The sequence below is a fragment of the Martes martes genome (genome assembly GCF_963455335.1).
Source record: "Martes martes genome assembly, chromosome: 3".
Classification (NCBI taxonomy): domain Eukaryota; kingdom Metazoa; phylum Chordata; class Mammalia; order Carnivora; family Mustelidae; genus Martes; species Martes martes.
In genome coordinates, this window is record NC_137890.1 from 2403788 (window position 1) to 2416138 (window position 12351).

A 12351-nucleotide genomic window follows, 5' to 3' on the forward strand; every position below is an offset into this window, starting at 1 on the left:
CCTTGCTGGGGGCGCCTGGGAGGTGGCTGTGAGTTTAGCGCCTCTGTCTTTAAACCTGCAGTGGACCCTTAGACATTGCAGAATGTTTAGATCGGTCCGTTGGTCGTGGTCTCGAGACATGAGCTCCAGGAACAGAAATCTAGGTTTGTCTCTGCTCAGGTGTGCTTCGTGGGTCACACGGGCGTTTACTGACCTGGAAGTCCCCTTTCCCGTGCTTGGTGGGTGGGTGGCTTTGTCGCCAGGAGATTCTAAGACAGGGAGGGTATGAGGCAGCAGGGTTTGTTTCTGAGAAATTTAAGGGGCGTTTCAGCCGACGTGGGCTGCTGGAACAACACGCAGGCCGGGCGCATCTCTCTCCTGCAGCCCTGGGGGCTGGAAGTGGAGGTCCAGGGCTGGCAGATCTGGTCGGGCCCCTTTCCCCTGCAGACGCCACCTTCTCACTGTGTCTACGAGTGGGCAGAGCGAGCTCTGGGCTCTCTTTCCTTGCAACGGCTCTAGTCCCATCGTGAGGACCCCACCCCCGGACCTCCCAAAGGCCCCACCTCCAAATACTGTCCCACTGGGGGTCTGGGCTTCCAAAGACGGATTTTGGGGGAGACGAGGGTTCGGTCGTCTGTAACAGAGGTGTGGCAGAGGCTAGCAAGAAAGCAGTATGTTTCGTGAGTCGTTGCTCTGGGGGAAGAGAGCGGTGATTGCGCTGAGGGCCGCGGTCTGCTGCGGCTCCTGCCAAGACGGCCCCCTCTGCTTCCCTGCCGTGCGCCGTCTCCAGGCGCGAGCGCGAGCCAGCCTGCGGGACGGAGCGAGCGCAGCCTCCTGTTCCTGCCTGGGGCTCCCCCACTCCGACACCGGGTTCTTCGAGCCCATCCAGAGGCCTCAGACTTCAGTCCCGCAGCAGAGCCCATGGGAGAGTGAAAATGAATCTGTGAGTCGTCAAGCTGGTTTAATGATCCCTTTGCTAGTGATCTGCCCTCGAAACCTGCCACCAGCCAGGTGGCACCAGCCAGAGAGGCCCTGGGATTTGTCTCTGTGGCCTGCGCAGGAGAAAGTGTCCTGGGCAAGTCTTCTGTGGTCCCCGCTGGAAGGCAGGGCTGGCTGGGTTCCCGTGACCCCTTCCCCCGAATGTTCCCTGCTTCTCTTGCCCGTCTGCCCTGAGCACCCCCAGCTTGTGTCCCCGATTGGCCACGTGTTCTGGGGGTTGCGCAGGGATGGCGCGTTCTCAGCCATCAACCACACGGAAGTGTTTCACCCTTGATCGTTGTCCTAAAAATAGGCGTCACGTGGGCTCTGTCTCAGGTGGATTTTGGATGCCAGCCCGGTCCGTGGGTCCCAGCCGGCTCGTGGGTTCCCAGCTCTGACCGTGTGGGCCCGGTCCTCACACAGGGAACCCGGTCAGCACTGGGAAAGCGTCAGGTCGCTCCGGTCGGTGAGCCAACCAGTGGAGACACAGGGAATTTCTTGGCTGGATGTGGGTTTGAGCTGGTGACCTCGAATGTTCCTTCTTTTTCTCTGCTGTGGGGTGGGGAGGCCACGGACAGCTGGTTAGGTTGCTGTCCTTGGTCTCAGAGCCGCCACTGCGCATTCTCTCCATGGTCCTCCTCCACAACGTCTCTTCCTTGGATGTTTCTGGGCGCCTGAGGTGGGGTGTGGGGCAGCAGCAGCCTGGATGGTTCGGCTGGGAATGTTGTAATCTGGGAGCTGGGAGCCCTGTTTCCCCCTCAGCACAGGCTGTGAGGCTGACCTCTTAAAAAGTACAACTTTGTCATTTCTTTTTCTTTCTTTTTTTTTTTTTAATGGTTTTTATTTATTTGACGCAGAGAGAGATGACAAGTAGGCAGAGAGGCAGGCCGAGGGAGAAGGGAAGCAGGCTCCCCGCTGAGCAGAGAGCCCGAGGCGGGGCTCGATCCCAGGACCCTGGGATCATGACCTGAGCCGAAGGCAGTGGCTTAACCCACTGAACCCCCAGGCGCCCCCAACTTTGTCATTTCTGAACTCGGTTTTGACAGAGCTGCCTGTGTGCGAGGAAAACCCTCACCCGGGTGTCCAGCCGGCCCCACTGCCAGCATCCGGTTTCCCCACAGACCTGACTCAGCTTCACGTGCCTTCCGTGTGCTGCTGGGTCCTCCCTCTCAAGGTCGGGTCGGTTGTGCACCTGCTGCCCAGGACCAGTGGCGTGCCCCATGGGCCCCCGCGTCCGGTTGTTTGTACTGGGACGGCCTGGAAGGCTGGAAGCAGGGCCAGGGCAGGGTGAGCCAGGTGGGTTGGCCCGGGGAGGGGCCCCGTCATCCCTCAGACACAGCGTGTGTGATCTCCGGAAGCACTTCCCACCCTCCACCCTTGGCCTAGCCCTCTGGTGGCCTCGCACATTCGCGCCTCTGTAGGTGGTGGGGGTGGGGTTCCTGTCCTGGGACAGGGTGGGAGGTACTGGCAGGGAGGGAGACCCCCCAGAGTCCCCATAACCCGGATGCAAGAATTCCCTTTCTGTGTAGAATTAGGGGTAAGTCAGCCCGGGGAAGAGCATGGGTCCCCACTCCCACCACGGAGAGCCTGGACTCCGACCCCAGTGCTCAGAGCTCTGGAAACAGCTGCGGTAGGCCAGTTTACGCCATCACATGACCCAGAGCTCCGGAGCTGGCCTACTGCAGCTGCCCTTTGCTCTTGAACTTGAGCTGTGGAAGGGAGGCAAGGCTCCCGGGAGTCGCCTGTATTCTGCAAGATCTCCCTCCCCACCCCTGCCCCGGTCCCACAAGGGTCAGTCTGCAGATGGGGAGCCCGTCAGGGGCTGTGATCCACTAGGGAGCGTGTGGGTCCCCAGCGCCCCGTCCTTCATGGCATTACACCCAAGCCAAGCTGCCCTCAGGACCGGGACACACCGCGAGGCTGCCCCTTGATCTTGGGGACTGGAGTCCGGAATAAAGAGCTGCCTCCATGAGTTTTGCGGGGACCCCTGTGCTGGGCGTTTTTCAAACCCTGGCTTCAAGCCTCACCTCCCATGGGGTGCTAGAGCTGTTGCTATAGAAACCACCAGCATAAGGTGGTGCCCATGGCATCTTACATTAGCTTTGCTGCTTTTCCACTACCCCCACCTGGGATGCCGCTCGGGCCGTGCACCTGGGTGTTACACCCCCACCTGGGATCCTGGGATGCTGCTCACCTGGGAGCACCCCTCCACCTGGGATCCCGCTCAGCCCGCACACCTGGGAGCACAAGGGACCGGACAGTCGCAGGCAGCCCCTGACCACAAGGGGCAAGAGCTGGCGGAGGGAAACGTCCCTTTTCAGTGCCTAGGCTGCACAAGGTGAGGCTCCTCCTGTGGTCTTCCTCCGTGGGCGCCCACAGGAGGGAGCCCTAGATTGCCCATGGCGGCTACCCCCTTAGGAAGGTGTCCTCCTTCCTGGGTTCACTCTGCCGGGCCCCTTCCACTCCCTAATTGGGGCTCATGTCCCCAAATAACCCTCCTGTGGAGAGTCGTTGTCCTGGTCAGCTTTTGGGGGAAGGCACGTCAAGGTGGTTGCTGGGATATTTCAAACGACGTTGTCAGGCGAGATGCTTACCTTACGACGTGGAAATTCCCATTAGAAATGTTTAACCTGAGATTGAATTTTAAAGGGAAAAGATAAATTCTGAGCTGGACTCCCGAAGACCAGCCGGGTTCCAGAGAGATGGAAGCCGGAGTGCGCCTGCAGCTTTCTTGGCCATTCGGAGATCTGATCTGGGGCCTCAGGTGAGAAGCACCTGAGAGGCATCGCGAGCGTCCCCGCACGGCTCCCTCGAGTGGTGGCCGGGGCATGGGAACACGCACGGCTCCCTGAGCACGAATGGCAGCGCCACACCCTGGGTTCCTTCTGCGGAATCTCGGGAGAAGCAGAGCGGGGACCGGCTCACCCACGTGGGGCTCGCACCGGCCACCTGTGCCCTCGGACGTGAGTGAAGGCAGCCAACAACACGGGGTATAAAAAGCTCAAAACCAACTTTTATTCTGTGGTCGTTACAGAGGTTAGATGAGTCAGAGGCGTACAAGTCACCCAGGACAGAGGTTCAGTCCCCGGGGCCACCTGGGGCGGTGGGTTCCCGAGTGCGCCGCCCGGTGGCGGGGCTGACAGCAGCTGCTGAGCTGCGGTCTGCTCCTCGGGGGGCCCCCAAACCAGGGGGTCTGCAAGGACGCGCGGGACGGGAGCCCCCGCAGGACCCGCTAAGTCTTTTAAAAGAAAAGGCACGCCTGGCTTTCCTGAGGGGATTCAAAGCCACATCAGTGGTCTCCGGGAGGAAACAGAGCTGCTGGCGCAGGGGCCGGAGACCCCGCCCTGGGGACCTGGCGGTGAGCTCAGGCTTCCTTCGTCCACACCAGCCGGCCCCGGGAGCTCCGTCTGCGGCGGGGGCGGTGCTCGGAAGCGCTGACTGCCCGGGTGCGGAGGGAGAAGTTAGCGGAGAGTCTACTGTGGCCAGACAGGGGTGCGGGGTGCGGGACAGCGCCGGCGGCGGGGAGGGGACCGGCATCCGAGCACGGCCAGGCCAGGGACTGTTTGGCATAAGCGCGGGTGCAGAATTCCTTTGGCAGCCTCTCCACCGGGTTTTCGGAGGCGAGGAGGAGCTCCGTCGGGGGCGCCCTCTGAGGTAACGGGTTACGAGGAAGCACCGGAGCGGCCCCCGCGGCGCGCGGCCCCTCACAGGTTCTTCATGCACACCTGGCAGCGGCTGATGTGGGTGCGGATGAGCCCGGCCTTGAGGGTGTCGGCGGACGGTGCGCCCTGGAAGCTGGGCTCGGGGATGGTGGTGAGCCAGAAGCTGTACTTGTTGGCGTAGTAGTGGCAGGTCCCGCGGCCCCCGTTGCACTCGATGAAGGGCGTGGCGCGGAAGTCCTCCAGGCAGCTGCCCGGCGACACCAGGGACTGGCCGCCGCCCTCGTCGCCCGCGGCCGTGTGCTGCACAGAGGGAGACGGGGCCGGGCGGTGAGCGCACCCTCGGGGGACAGTCCGGGGCTGGGAGGCACTTCCCCTCGCGGCTCCCCAGCCCCGGGGCAGCTGCCCTCATCTACACAGCCCGCCTGGAGCACGCTCGGGTGCTAGGGGCGCAGCGAAGGCCGGGCGGCCCGTGGACAGCAGCCCCAGGGACCGGAGACCACGCCCACGACGGGTGGTTAAGTGAAAACCAGAACAACGGAAGCGGGTTACGGCCAGTGGATGCCGGTGACTTCACCTGGGGAAAATACCATCTCCCGCATCATCCACTCAAGGAATGAAGTGTTTGCCCAGCAGCTGCGATACCAGAATTTAACCTTTTTTTACAGAAAAAATAGGGGCGCCTCGGGGGCTCAGTTGTTGGGCATCTGCCTTCAGCTCAGGTCCTGATCCCGGGGTCCTGGGTTCGAGCTCCACATCGGGCTCCCTGCTTAGTGGGAAGCCTGCTTCTCCGTCTCCCACTCCCCCTACCTGTGCTCCCTCTCACAGTCTCTCTCTCTAATTAATAAATAGAATCTTAAAAAACACAAAGAAAACAAAGCCATTGTGTAGGTCAGCCTGGGAGGCGGGTAAGGTCAAACAAAGGAGCAAGGACAGTGGCCCCTCGAGCCCCAACTCGGCTTGTGGTTGTGGTTCTGGAGCGGGGACGGGCGCAGCGTGGAGGATCCCTGCTTGCCGATTTGTCTGTCACAAACAGGTGAGTTGTGTGAAAATCACTGTTTCCATCGGGGGACCGCTCACAACAAGTAGCCGCTTGAGATGAGCGGGCGGCTGCGGCGGGGAGGCGGGCCCAGCGTCACAGGCCCCTCTCCTGGTCTCATAAATGTGGCTGCTCCTGCCAAGGCACGCGGGAGGCTCCTGGAGACACGCGCCACTTGGCGTGGAGGCGCGGGTTGTGGTTTGTGCATTGGGAGTGGTTGTGGCTACAGGACCCGGGGAGCAAGAGAGGCTGTCCTGGGATGTGACGGGTGGGAAACCTGGGTTCTCCTCTCCGCACAAAACCACAGGAAGGGAAAGCTTTGGAATCTTCTGCTCACGGCACGGAAGAAGCTCCCCAGCCCAGAGCCGTGCTCTGCTTCGTGTGAGCAGACGCCTCCTGCCCCACCTGGTGTGAAGGAGCTGAGACCACGCGGGGAGTAGAAGGACAGCTGGAGGGAGCCTCAGAGCTGGGACTGCATCCCTCCCTTTGTAAGGGAGAAGGTGCATTTTTGTTTTTGAATTTCTAAAGCAAGTTAAAACATCAGAGGAAACACAGCTTATGCCTACACGCAAGGCTCCCTGATGGTCACATGCGACCAAAAGGGGTTTTTCTGTCTGTCCTCAAGAGTCACCTACAGGGTCAGCTTCTTGGAAAGCAGACCATGTGCCTGTCTTTGCACAGAACTCAGGATTCTGCTGCTTCAAATGACGCAGCACTAGCACTTCTAAAAACAGTAAGACAGCAATACTTCTCTTTTCCTACAATGTACAGACTATGATATGTATATAATTTATGAAATATTTAACACATTGAGTGTCTAGTCAACATAGTTGGGAGTTATGACAGTTACAATAACTATCAACGCAACACAAGGCCCACTATCCCTGCTGGACTTTCCTTTCTCCCTGCCATGGGGGAGTAAGCAGGAAAACTTTAGGGTCACTACCATGGTAGTATAGTTTATCCTGATTATATCCCACACAAAGGCATGGTGGCAAATGCATGGGCCCCTTCTGGGTGGGGGCAGCCCATGCCTAACATGGCTCAGTTAGCAAAGTGTAGGCAAAAGTGCAGGCTGCGTTCCAACTCTCATCCCCTTGGCCGGGCACCCTTGTGCAGTGCACAACCTGAACAACTGTCCTGTGTGGTTATTCTTACAAAGGCAGTTGTCTTGCTTCCCTAGGCAGCATGTGGTTGGTGAGAGGAACTAGATTTCCACCCAGTTCCATGCTCAGAGAGAAAGTGGGCAATTACCACGTACCATGAGGAAGGAGTATCCAATCCACAGACTCCGCCAACCAGCTGGGCAGTGGGGGATGGAGACGTCTTGGCTGTGCACTGCTATGGCGACGGCTGGGGCCTCACATACAGAGCAGCGGCTGATGTAGGGCTTGATGTCATCCTCAGCCACGGGCATCATGGGCAGCGGGGCGGTGGTGGACAGCCAGTAGGACTTGTCATTCCGGCTGGCGTAGTAGCACACGTCACCCGGGTTGCAATACAGGAAGGGCATGGTGCTGAACCGCGCCAGGCAGGAGCCTGCCAGCCCTGTGGAGAGGGGTCCCAGGGTCACAGCCAAGCAGGCTGGAGGTTGCTCCCGGGTGTCAGGCCCACCCACGATGCTCCCCAGGTGTCAGGCCCACCCAGCAGCCGCCTGGGGGGCCTCAGACCTGGTGTTTTTGCCCCGCTCTTCCAGAAGTTGTCACGCACGCCTCTGGACGAGGCTGGGTCGGCAGGGAGTGGGTCTTTATGAACAAACACGCTGGCTGGGGGTCTTAACACACCAGCCCCAAGAATCCCCCGTGGGATCCAGACAGGGCCCGGCTTAGCACACCCTGAGGGGCCCTCCCAGAAGGACGGCTGGCCACACCCACCCCAAGTAAGCCACCCACCCCTAGTAAGGTACAAAGATCGGCTTGATCTCAGGGCAGGGCTGGGTGAGACCTGAGAGAGCCGGGCCCCGCTTAGAGCCCAGGGTGTGGCCCCACAGCAAGCAGGCCCCGCCCTGCGGCTGGACCAGGAGGTGCAGACAGGAATGTGCACAGACTGTTGGGGTTTGGCCTGACTGCAGCCGCCACAGACGAAGGTGCCCTCCCTGCACACCCCTGCTTCTAGCGGAGGCTTGCCACACGCCTGCTATGGGCCCGGGAGGCATCTGAATTCCTTCTGGCGACCAGGCTTCCTTCAAGCAGGCGTGTGCACACACGTTCTTACCTGCTCTCCCAGGGCTTCTGCCTGCGGCCCAGGCTGCCCCAGCCTGCTCTCAGAGCCCACACAAGGGGCTGGTGGCTTAGGGGCCAGGCAGGGGGTGGGCGGGGGGTGAGGGCTGGGTGGGCACCCCGGAGCCCGGGGAGGCTGCTGTCGGGCACTCTCTGGGGTGCTGACCTGAGGGTCAGAGCTTTCACAGGCCATTTTCGTGTTTTCTGCAGCCCCACGGTGGGGACAGGCGGCAGCCCTGGATCCCAGGAGCTGGGCCGTCTGAGTGCGAACGTCGCTGGGGCCGGCGCGGGCCAGGCGGCGGTACCTACCCAGGTCCTGGTTGTGGGCTTTCTCCTGGCCCTCGAAGTACAGCAGGCTGTACCCGCTCCACAGCTTGTTCATGCCCACGGGGCACATGGGCTCGCGGTCCGTCTGGCTGTGCTTCACCAGCAGGTAGCCGATGCTGACGCTGCGGCCCGGCATGCCTGGCAGGCCGGGGGTCCCCGGGCGGCCCGGCTCCCCTGGATCCCGGGAGACAGTGGCCGCCTTTCAGCTGCTGCGTGGACCTCAGCCCACCTGGCTCGCCTCTTGCGGCTGCGGCCTGCCTTCTCCCCGAGGCCCGGCCCTCACTGGCTCTGCCCCTCGCAGATCGAGAGCGTCCTGCGGACGACCTGATCCGCCAGGGTGCTGAGCCAGAGGCCAGGCGTTGCGACGCTCGGAGCCAGAAGGAGGACCGGCGTCCAATCCCAACCCCACACGTAGGCTTCCTCTGCCCGAGAGCCACGCCCCTCCACCCGGCTGGACCCCTTGGGGACAGGCAGCCCCTGCATGCATGGGCATTTTTGGGTTAGAAATTGGCCTCCCGTGACGCCCTCCCAGGGGTGACTTGGCCCAGAGCACAGCAGGACGGCCAGTCTGCCTCCAGCAAGACGACCCTTCAAATGCTTGGAATCCACCGTCCCGGTCGAGCCTGCCTTTCCGTACCCCTCCCCTCCATGGACACTGTCACTGTCATCACTTCTTCACGGGACGTTCCCTCCCCTGCTGCTGCCTTGGCCTCTCCTCTCTGCTCGTTTTGGTGCCATTTCATTCCCTCCCAGACCTGGAAGGAGGGCCCTGCCCTCTGTCCGCGTTCGTCATCCATCACTCACCTTCCTGGCCCACCGGCCCCTGCTGTCCCATGGGCCCCTGGTCTCCTCGGAATCCGGGGACAGCAGACACACCGCCTCTCCCCTGGGGCCCTGCCTTTCCGGGAGCCCCGCGGAAACCTGCAGAGACCCAGGACCAGGGGTCACCAGCGCGGGACACAGGATGGGGCTCAGCATCACTGCGGCTGAACGAAGCCTTTTCAGCCAGAAAACCACAGTGAGGACAAAGCAAACATGAAAGCTTTGCAGCAGGGTCTCCCACCTGGTTCTCCTGGGGGGCCCTGGGGCCCCATCTCGCCCTGTGCCCCCGGGGGGCCTCTCCTTCCCTGTGGACCCACTGGCCCCGGCTGGATGGCAATCCTCTGGGGAATTCCTGCAATCCCAGGGGCTCCCACGGAACCGGGGGCACCTGGAAAGGGAGAAGAACACCCAGTTGGCACAAAACCCTGTGGCTTTCTTGCTCTCGCCTGTGGTCCGTTGTTTTATCCGCTGAGTCCGTTGGTGGAGCTTCCTGGAACCACGCGGCTCTCCAGAGACGAGACGGATTCTAACCCGTCTCAGAGCCGCACAGCTCTTCCGGCAATCCGTGTCGTTCACCATGTCGCAGCGGAGGCGACGGCAGGTCCCCGTGACAGAGGGGGCCCTCAGAGGAGGCCCCAAGCCTGGGGGGCAGGGACAGTCCCGACGCCCACTCCCCGTGGCAGCTGACCCGAGACGGGGGTCTGCAGGGGTGCGAATGGCCACTTACCTGGGAGTCCTCGGTCTCCCTTGGGTCCCTTAGGGCCTCGGTCGCCCACACTCCCGGTGGCTCCTGTGTTTCCCATGAATCCTGGGTCCCCTCTGGGCCCTTCGAGACAAGCAGGACATGGAGGACTCGCCTGTGTGGCGGGGGCTCCAGCCGTCTCTGACCTGTGCCGCCGCCTCCCTAAGTTGAGGAGCCCTCGGGGGACACTGTTACCTTTCTCTCCGGGGAGACCGAACACGCCGGGCCGGCCCTGGGGCCCAGGGTCGCCGCCCCATCCTTTGGTCCCGGGGTTTCCTGGAGCTCCTGGGTTCCCCTCGTCTCCTTTGCTTCCAGGAAGAGCAGCAGGCCCAGGCGGCCCGGGGGGCCCTCGGTAACCTGTGGACGCGCATCACGAGAAACAGGGTATGTGGGAGGAAGGCACGGGCTGGGACGCAGGCTGGGCCACGGGGCGCCAGGACATGCTGTAGGAGGTGCCGGGGGCCAGATGCAAAGTCACCCGTTTGGGGGAGGTCTGGCTGGTCTAACACCGGATGACTGTTTTTGCATATGTACGCTAAAACTTAGCGTTTTAACCATTTCTAAGCGTTCGGTTCAGGGGCATGGAGTACATCCGTCGCCACAATGCACCCCAGAACCCTCACCTTCCCAAACTGAAGCCCCATTCCCGGGAGTCAGCGAGTCGCCACCGCCTCCCCCAGCCCCAGCCCCAGCTTCCTCCATTCCGGCTGTGGATCCGAGCACTCTCAGGCCGTGAGCCAGTGGCCTCGCAGCGCCCGTCCCCTCCCGTGCGCCTTATTTCACTTTGCACAATGTCCTCAAGGAGGAGACGGAGTCTGTTGCATCCCCAAAGTAAGACAGTCCCCGCCAGCTTCTGCCCCCGGAGAGACGGGAGTCCTGCTTACCTTCCAGGCCAAATATGCCCGGCGCCCCTTTGTCACCAGGTAAGCCAGACACGTTGGAAGGTGGCGTGACACCTGGGAAGCCCTGAAGTCCGGGGCTCCCGATGGGGCCTCGTTCCCCTTGGGAGGGAGACAGAAGAAACCTGTTTGAGGAGCAGCATCCCACGGTTCGATCGACGGTGTCCCTCCCCGCCACTTCCTGCCCCGCAGCGGGGCCACCACGGAGAGGCTGTGGTGGGAGGTGCCCGAGGCCGGGTCTGGGGAGGGCCCTGTGCATCGAGCTTGGTGATGCGGCTGGGACAGCATGTGGCCCTGAGAGCTTGGCTCCGTTGCTCACCAGCCCTGGTGCTGGCACCAGATGTGCCAGTCCTGGCCGCATGAGGCCTCTGGGCCACACGGATGCTCTCAGTCCCTGCTGCGGCCACCCTGCGCTAGCTTGGGCCCCAGCCCGGTTTCAGCTCAGTGTCAACAGGGTGTCTTAGTGGAGAGTCCCCTCCCCGGTCATGGCCAGAGCCTGCGGTCCAGCGGGCAGCACCACCCATCGGTACAGAAGTCACCGGTCACGGGGCTGCCGTGACTTCCGTGCAGGGTGGCAGCCTCGCAACGGACGGCTGCTTTAAAAAGGAGTGTCCCAGGACCCTCGGTTGGAGTGTAGAGGCTCCCTGGCAGGGGCGACAAGGATTCTGGAAAACAGATGCTGCACAGACAGTAAGCTGTGGGATGAATCGGGGGACGCCAGGGACACTCTGGGGCGCACAGCTCAGCGGAGGTCAGGAATAGTTACAGGGTCACAGTCGTCCTCCCAGACAGACACACAGCTGTCGGACACTGAGCTCTGGGGCAGGCATTTCCCCGACGTATAAATGCGAGTAAGAGGCGATTTCTGCCCTAGATCCTTGCCCCCGCCTAGACACGTGCTGCTGGACCGACCCTAGGTCCTCGCTCCAGTAACTACCCCGATGGGCTGTAATGGAGTATGATGCAGGTGGTGCCACTGGGCGGTGCTCGGCCTCACCTGGGTCTCCTCGCTCCCCTTTCTGTCCTGGGGCTCCGAAAGGGCCTGGGCGGGTGTTGGCCTCTCCTGGGTCACCCCTGTCCCCGGCAGGACCAGGGAAGCCGGGGTCCCCGTGGATGTCCGCACCTGCGGCGGGGAGAACAGCAGTGACATTAGCTTCCTCACCTGTGCCAGGCTGATCTGCAGAAGCGGGAGATTTCAGCTGGCCAGGCAGCCCCCGTGCCCCAGACCTGATGGTGGCCAAACCCCTTCTCGGTCCGCAGAACCACCGGGGCCCCTGTCCATGTGGCCCCTGGGGGAGCTGCCCTGATCCCTGAGCCCCTGAGGCTGGGATGCCCCTCAGCGCCCCCTCCCCCACGGTTGGGTGTGGCGGCGTGGCCAGGGCAGCGTCGGGTACCTGGGGATCCCGGAAAGCCTTTGGTGCCTGGCAGACCGTGCAAGCCGCTGACGCCTTGGATGCCGGGAAAACCTGTGCGGGTTTCGTTCACGGTTACCGCGCGCACCAGAGAGCAAGGCGACCCTAACCTGGCTCAGATCTGCTTCTGTTTGCTAGTCCACGGTCACCCGTCCGATTCACTCAGAAGCCTGGCACGTTCCACACAGCGTGACTTGTAAATTAGTCACGTGTGTGTCACCCAGGAGACGCACTTCCCACTGAGCCTGTTTTCCTAGAATCTGCAGATTCCTCAC

The 12351-nt window shown here is 62.0% G+C and overlaps 1 protein-coding gene across 1 annotated transcript in view; it reads right to left on the minus strand.

Annotated features, from left to right (window-relative positions):
- Positions 1-3948: 3948 nt before the first annotated feature.
- COL4A2 (collagen type IV alpha 2 chain) overlaps positions 3949-12351 on the minus strand; it is a 157558-nt gene continuing 149155 nt past the window's right edge. The window contains exons 39-48 of the mRNA XM_080797954.1: positions 12059-12130; positions 11662-11787; positions 10650-10766; positions 9961-10122; positions 9751-9849; positions 9265-9411; positions 9006-9122; positions 8184-8375; positions 6917-7203; positions 3949-4919 (exon numbers count right to left, since the gene is read on the minus strand). Of these exons, the coding sequence (XP_080654080.1) occupies positions 4662-4919; positions 6917-7203; positions 8184-8375; positions 9006-9122; positions 9265-9411; positions 9751-9849; positions 9961-10122; positions 10650-10766; positions 11662-11787; positions 12059-12130 (1577 nt within the window). The 3' untranslated portion in view covers positions 3949-4661. The remainder of the gene's footprint in view (positions 4920-6916; positions 7204-8183; positions 8376-9005; positions 9123-9264; positions 9412-9750; positions 9850-9960; positions 10123-10649; positions 10767-11661; positions 11788-12058; positions 12131-12351) is intronic.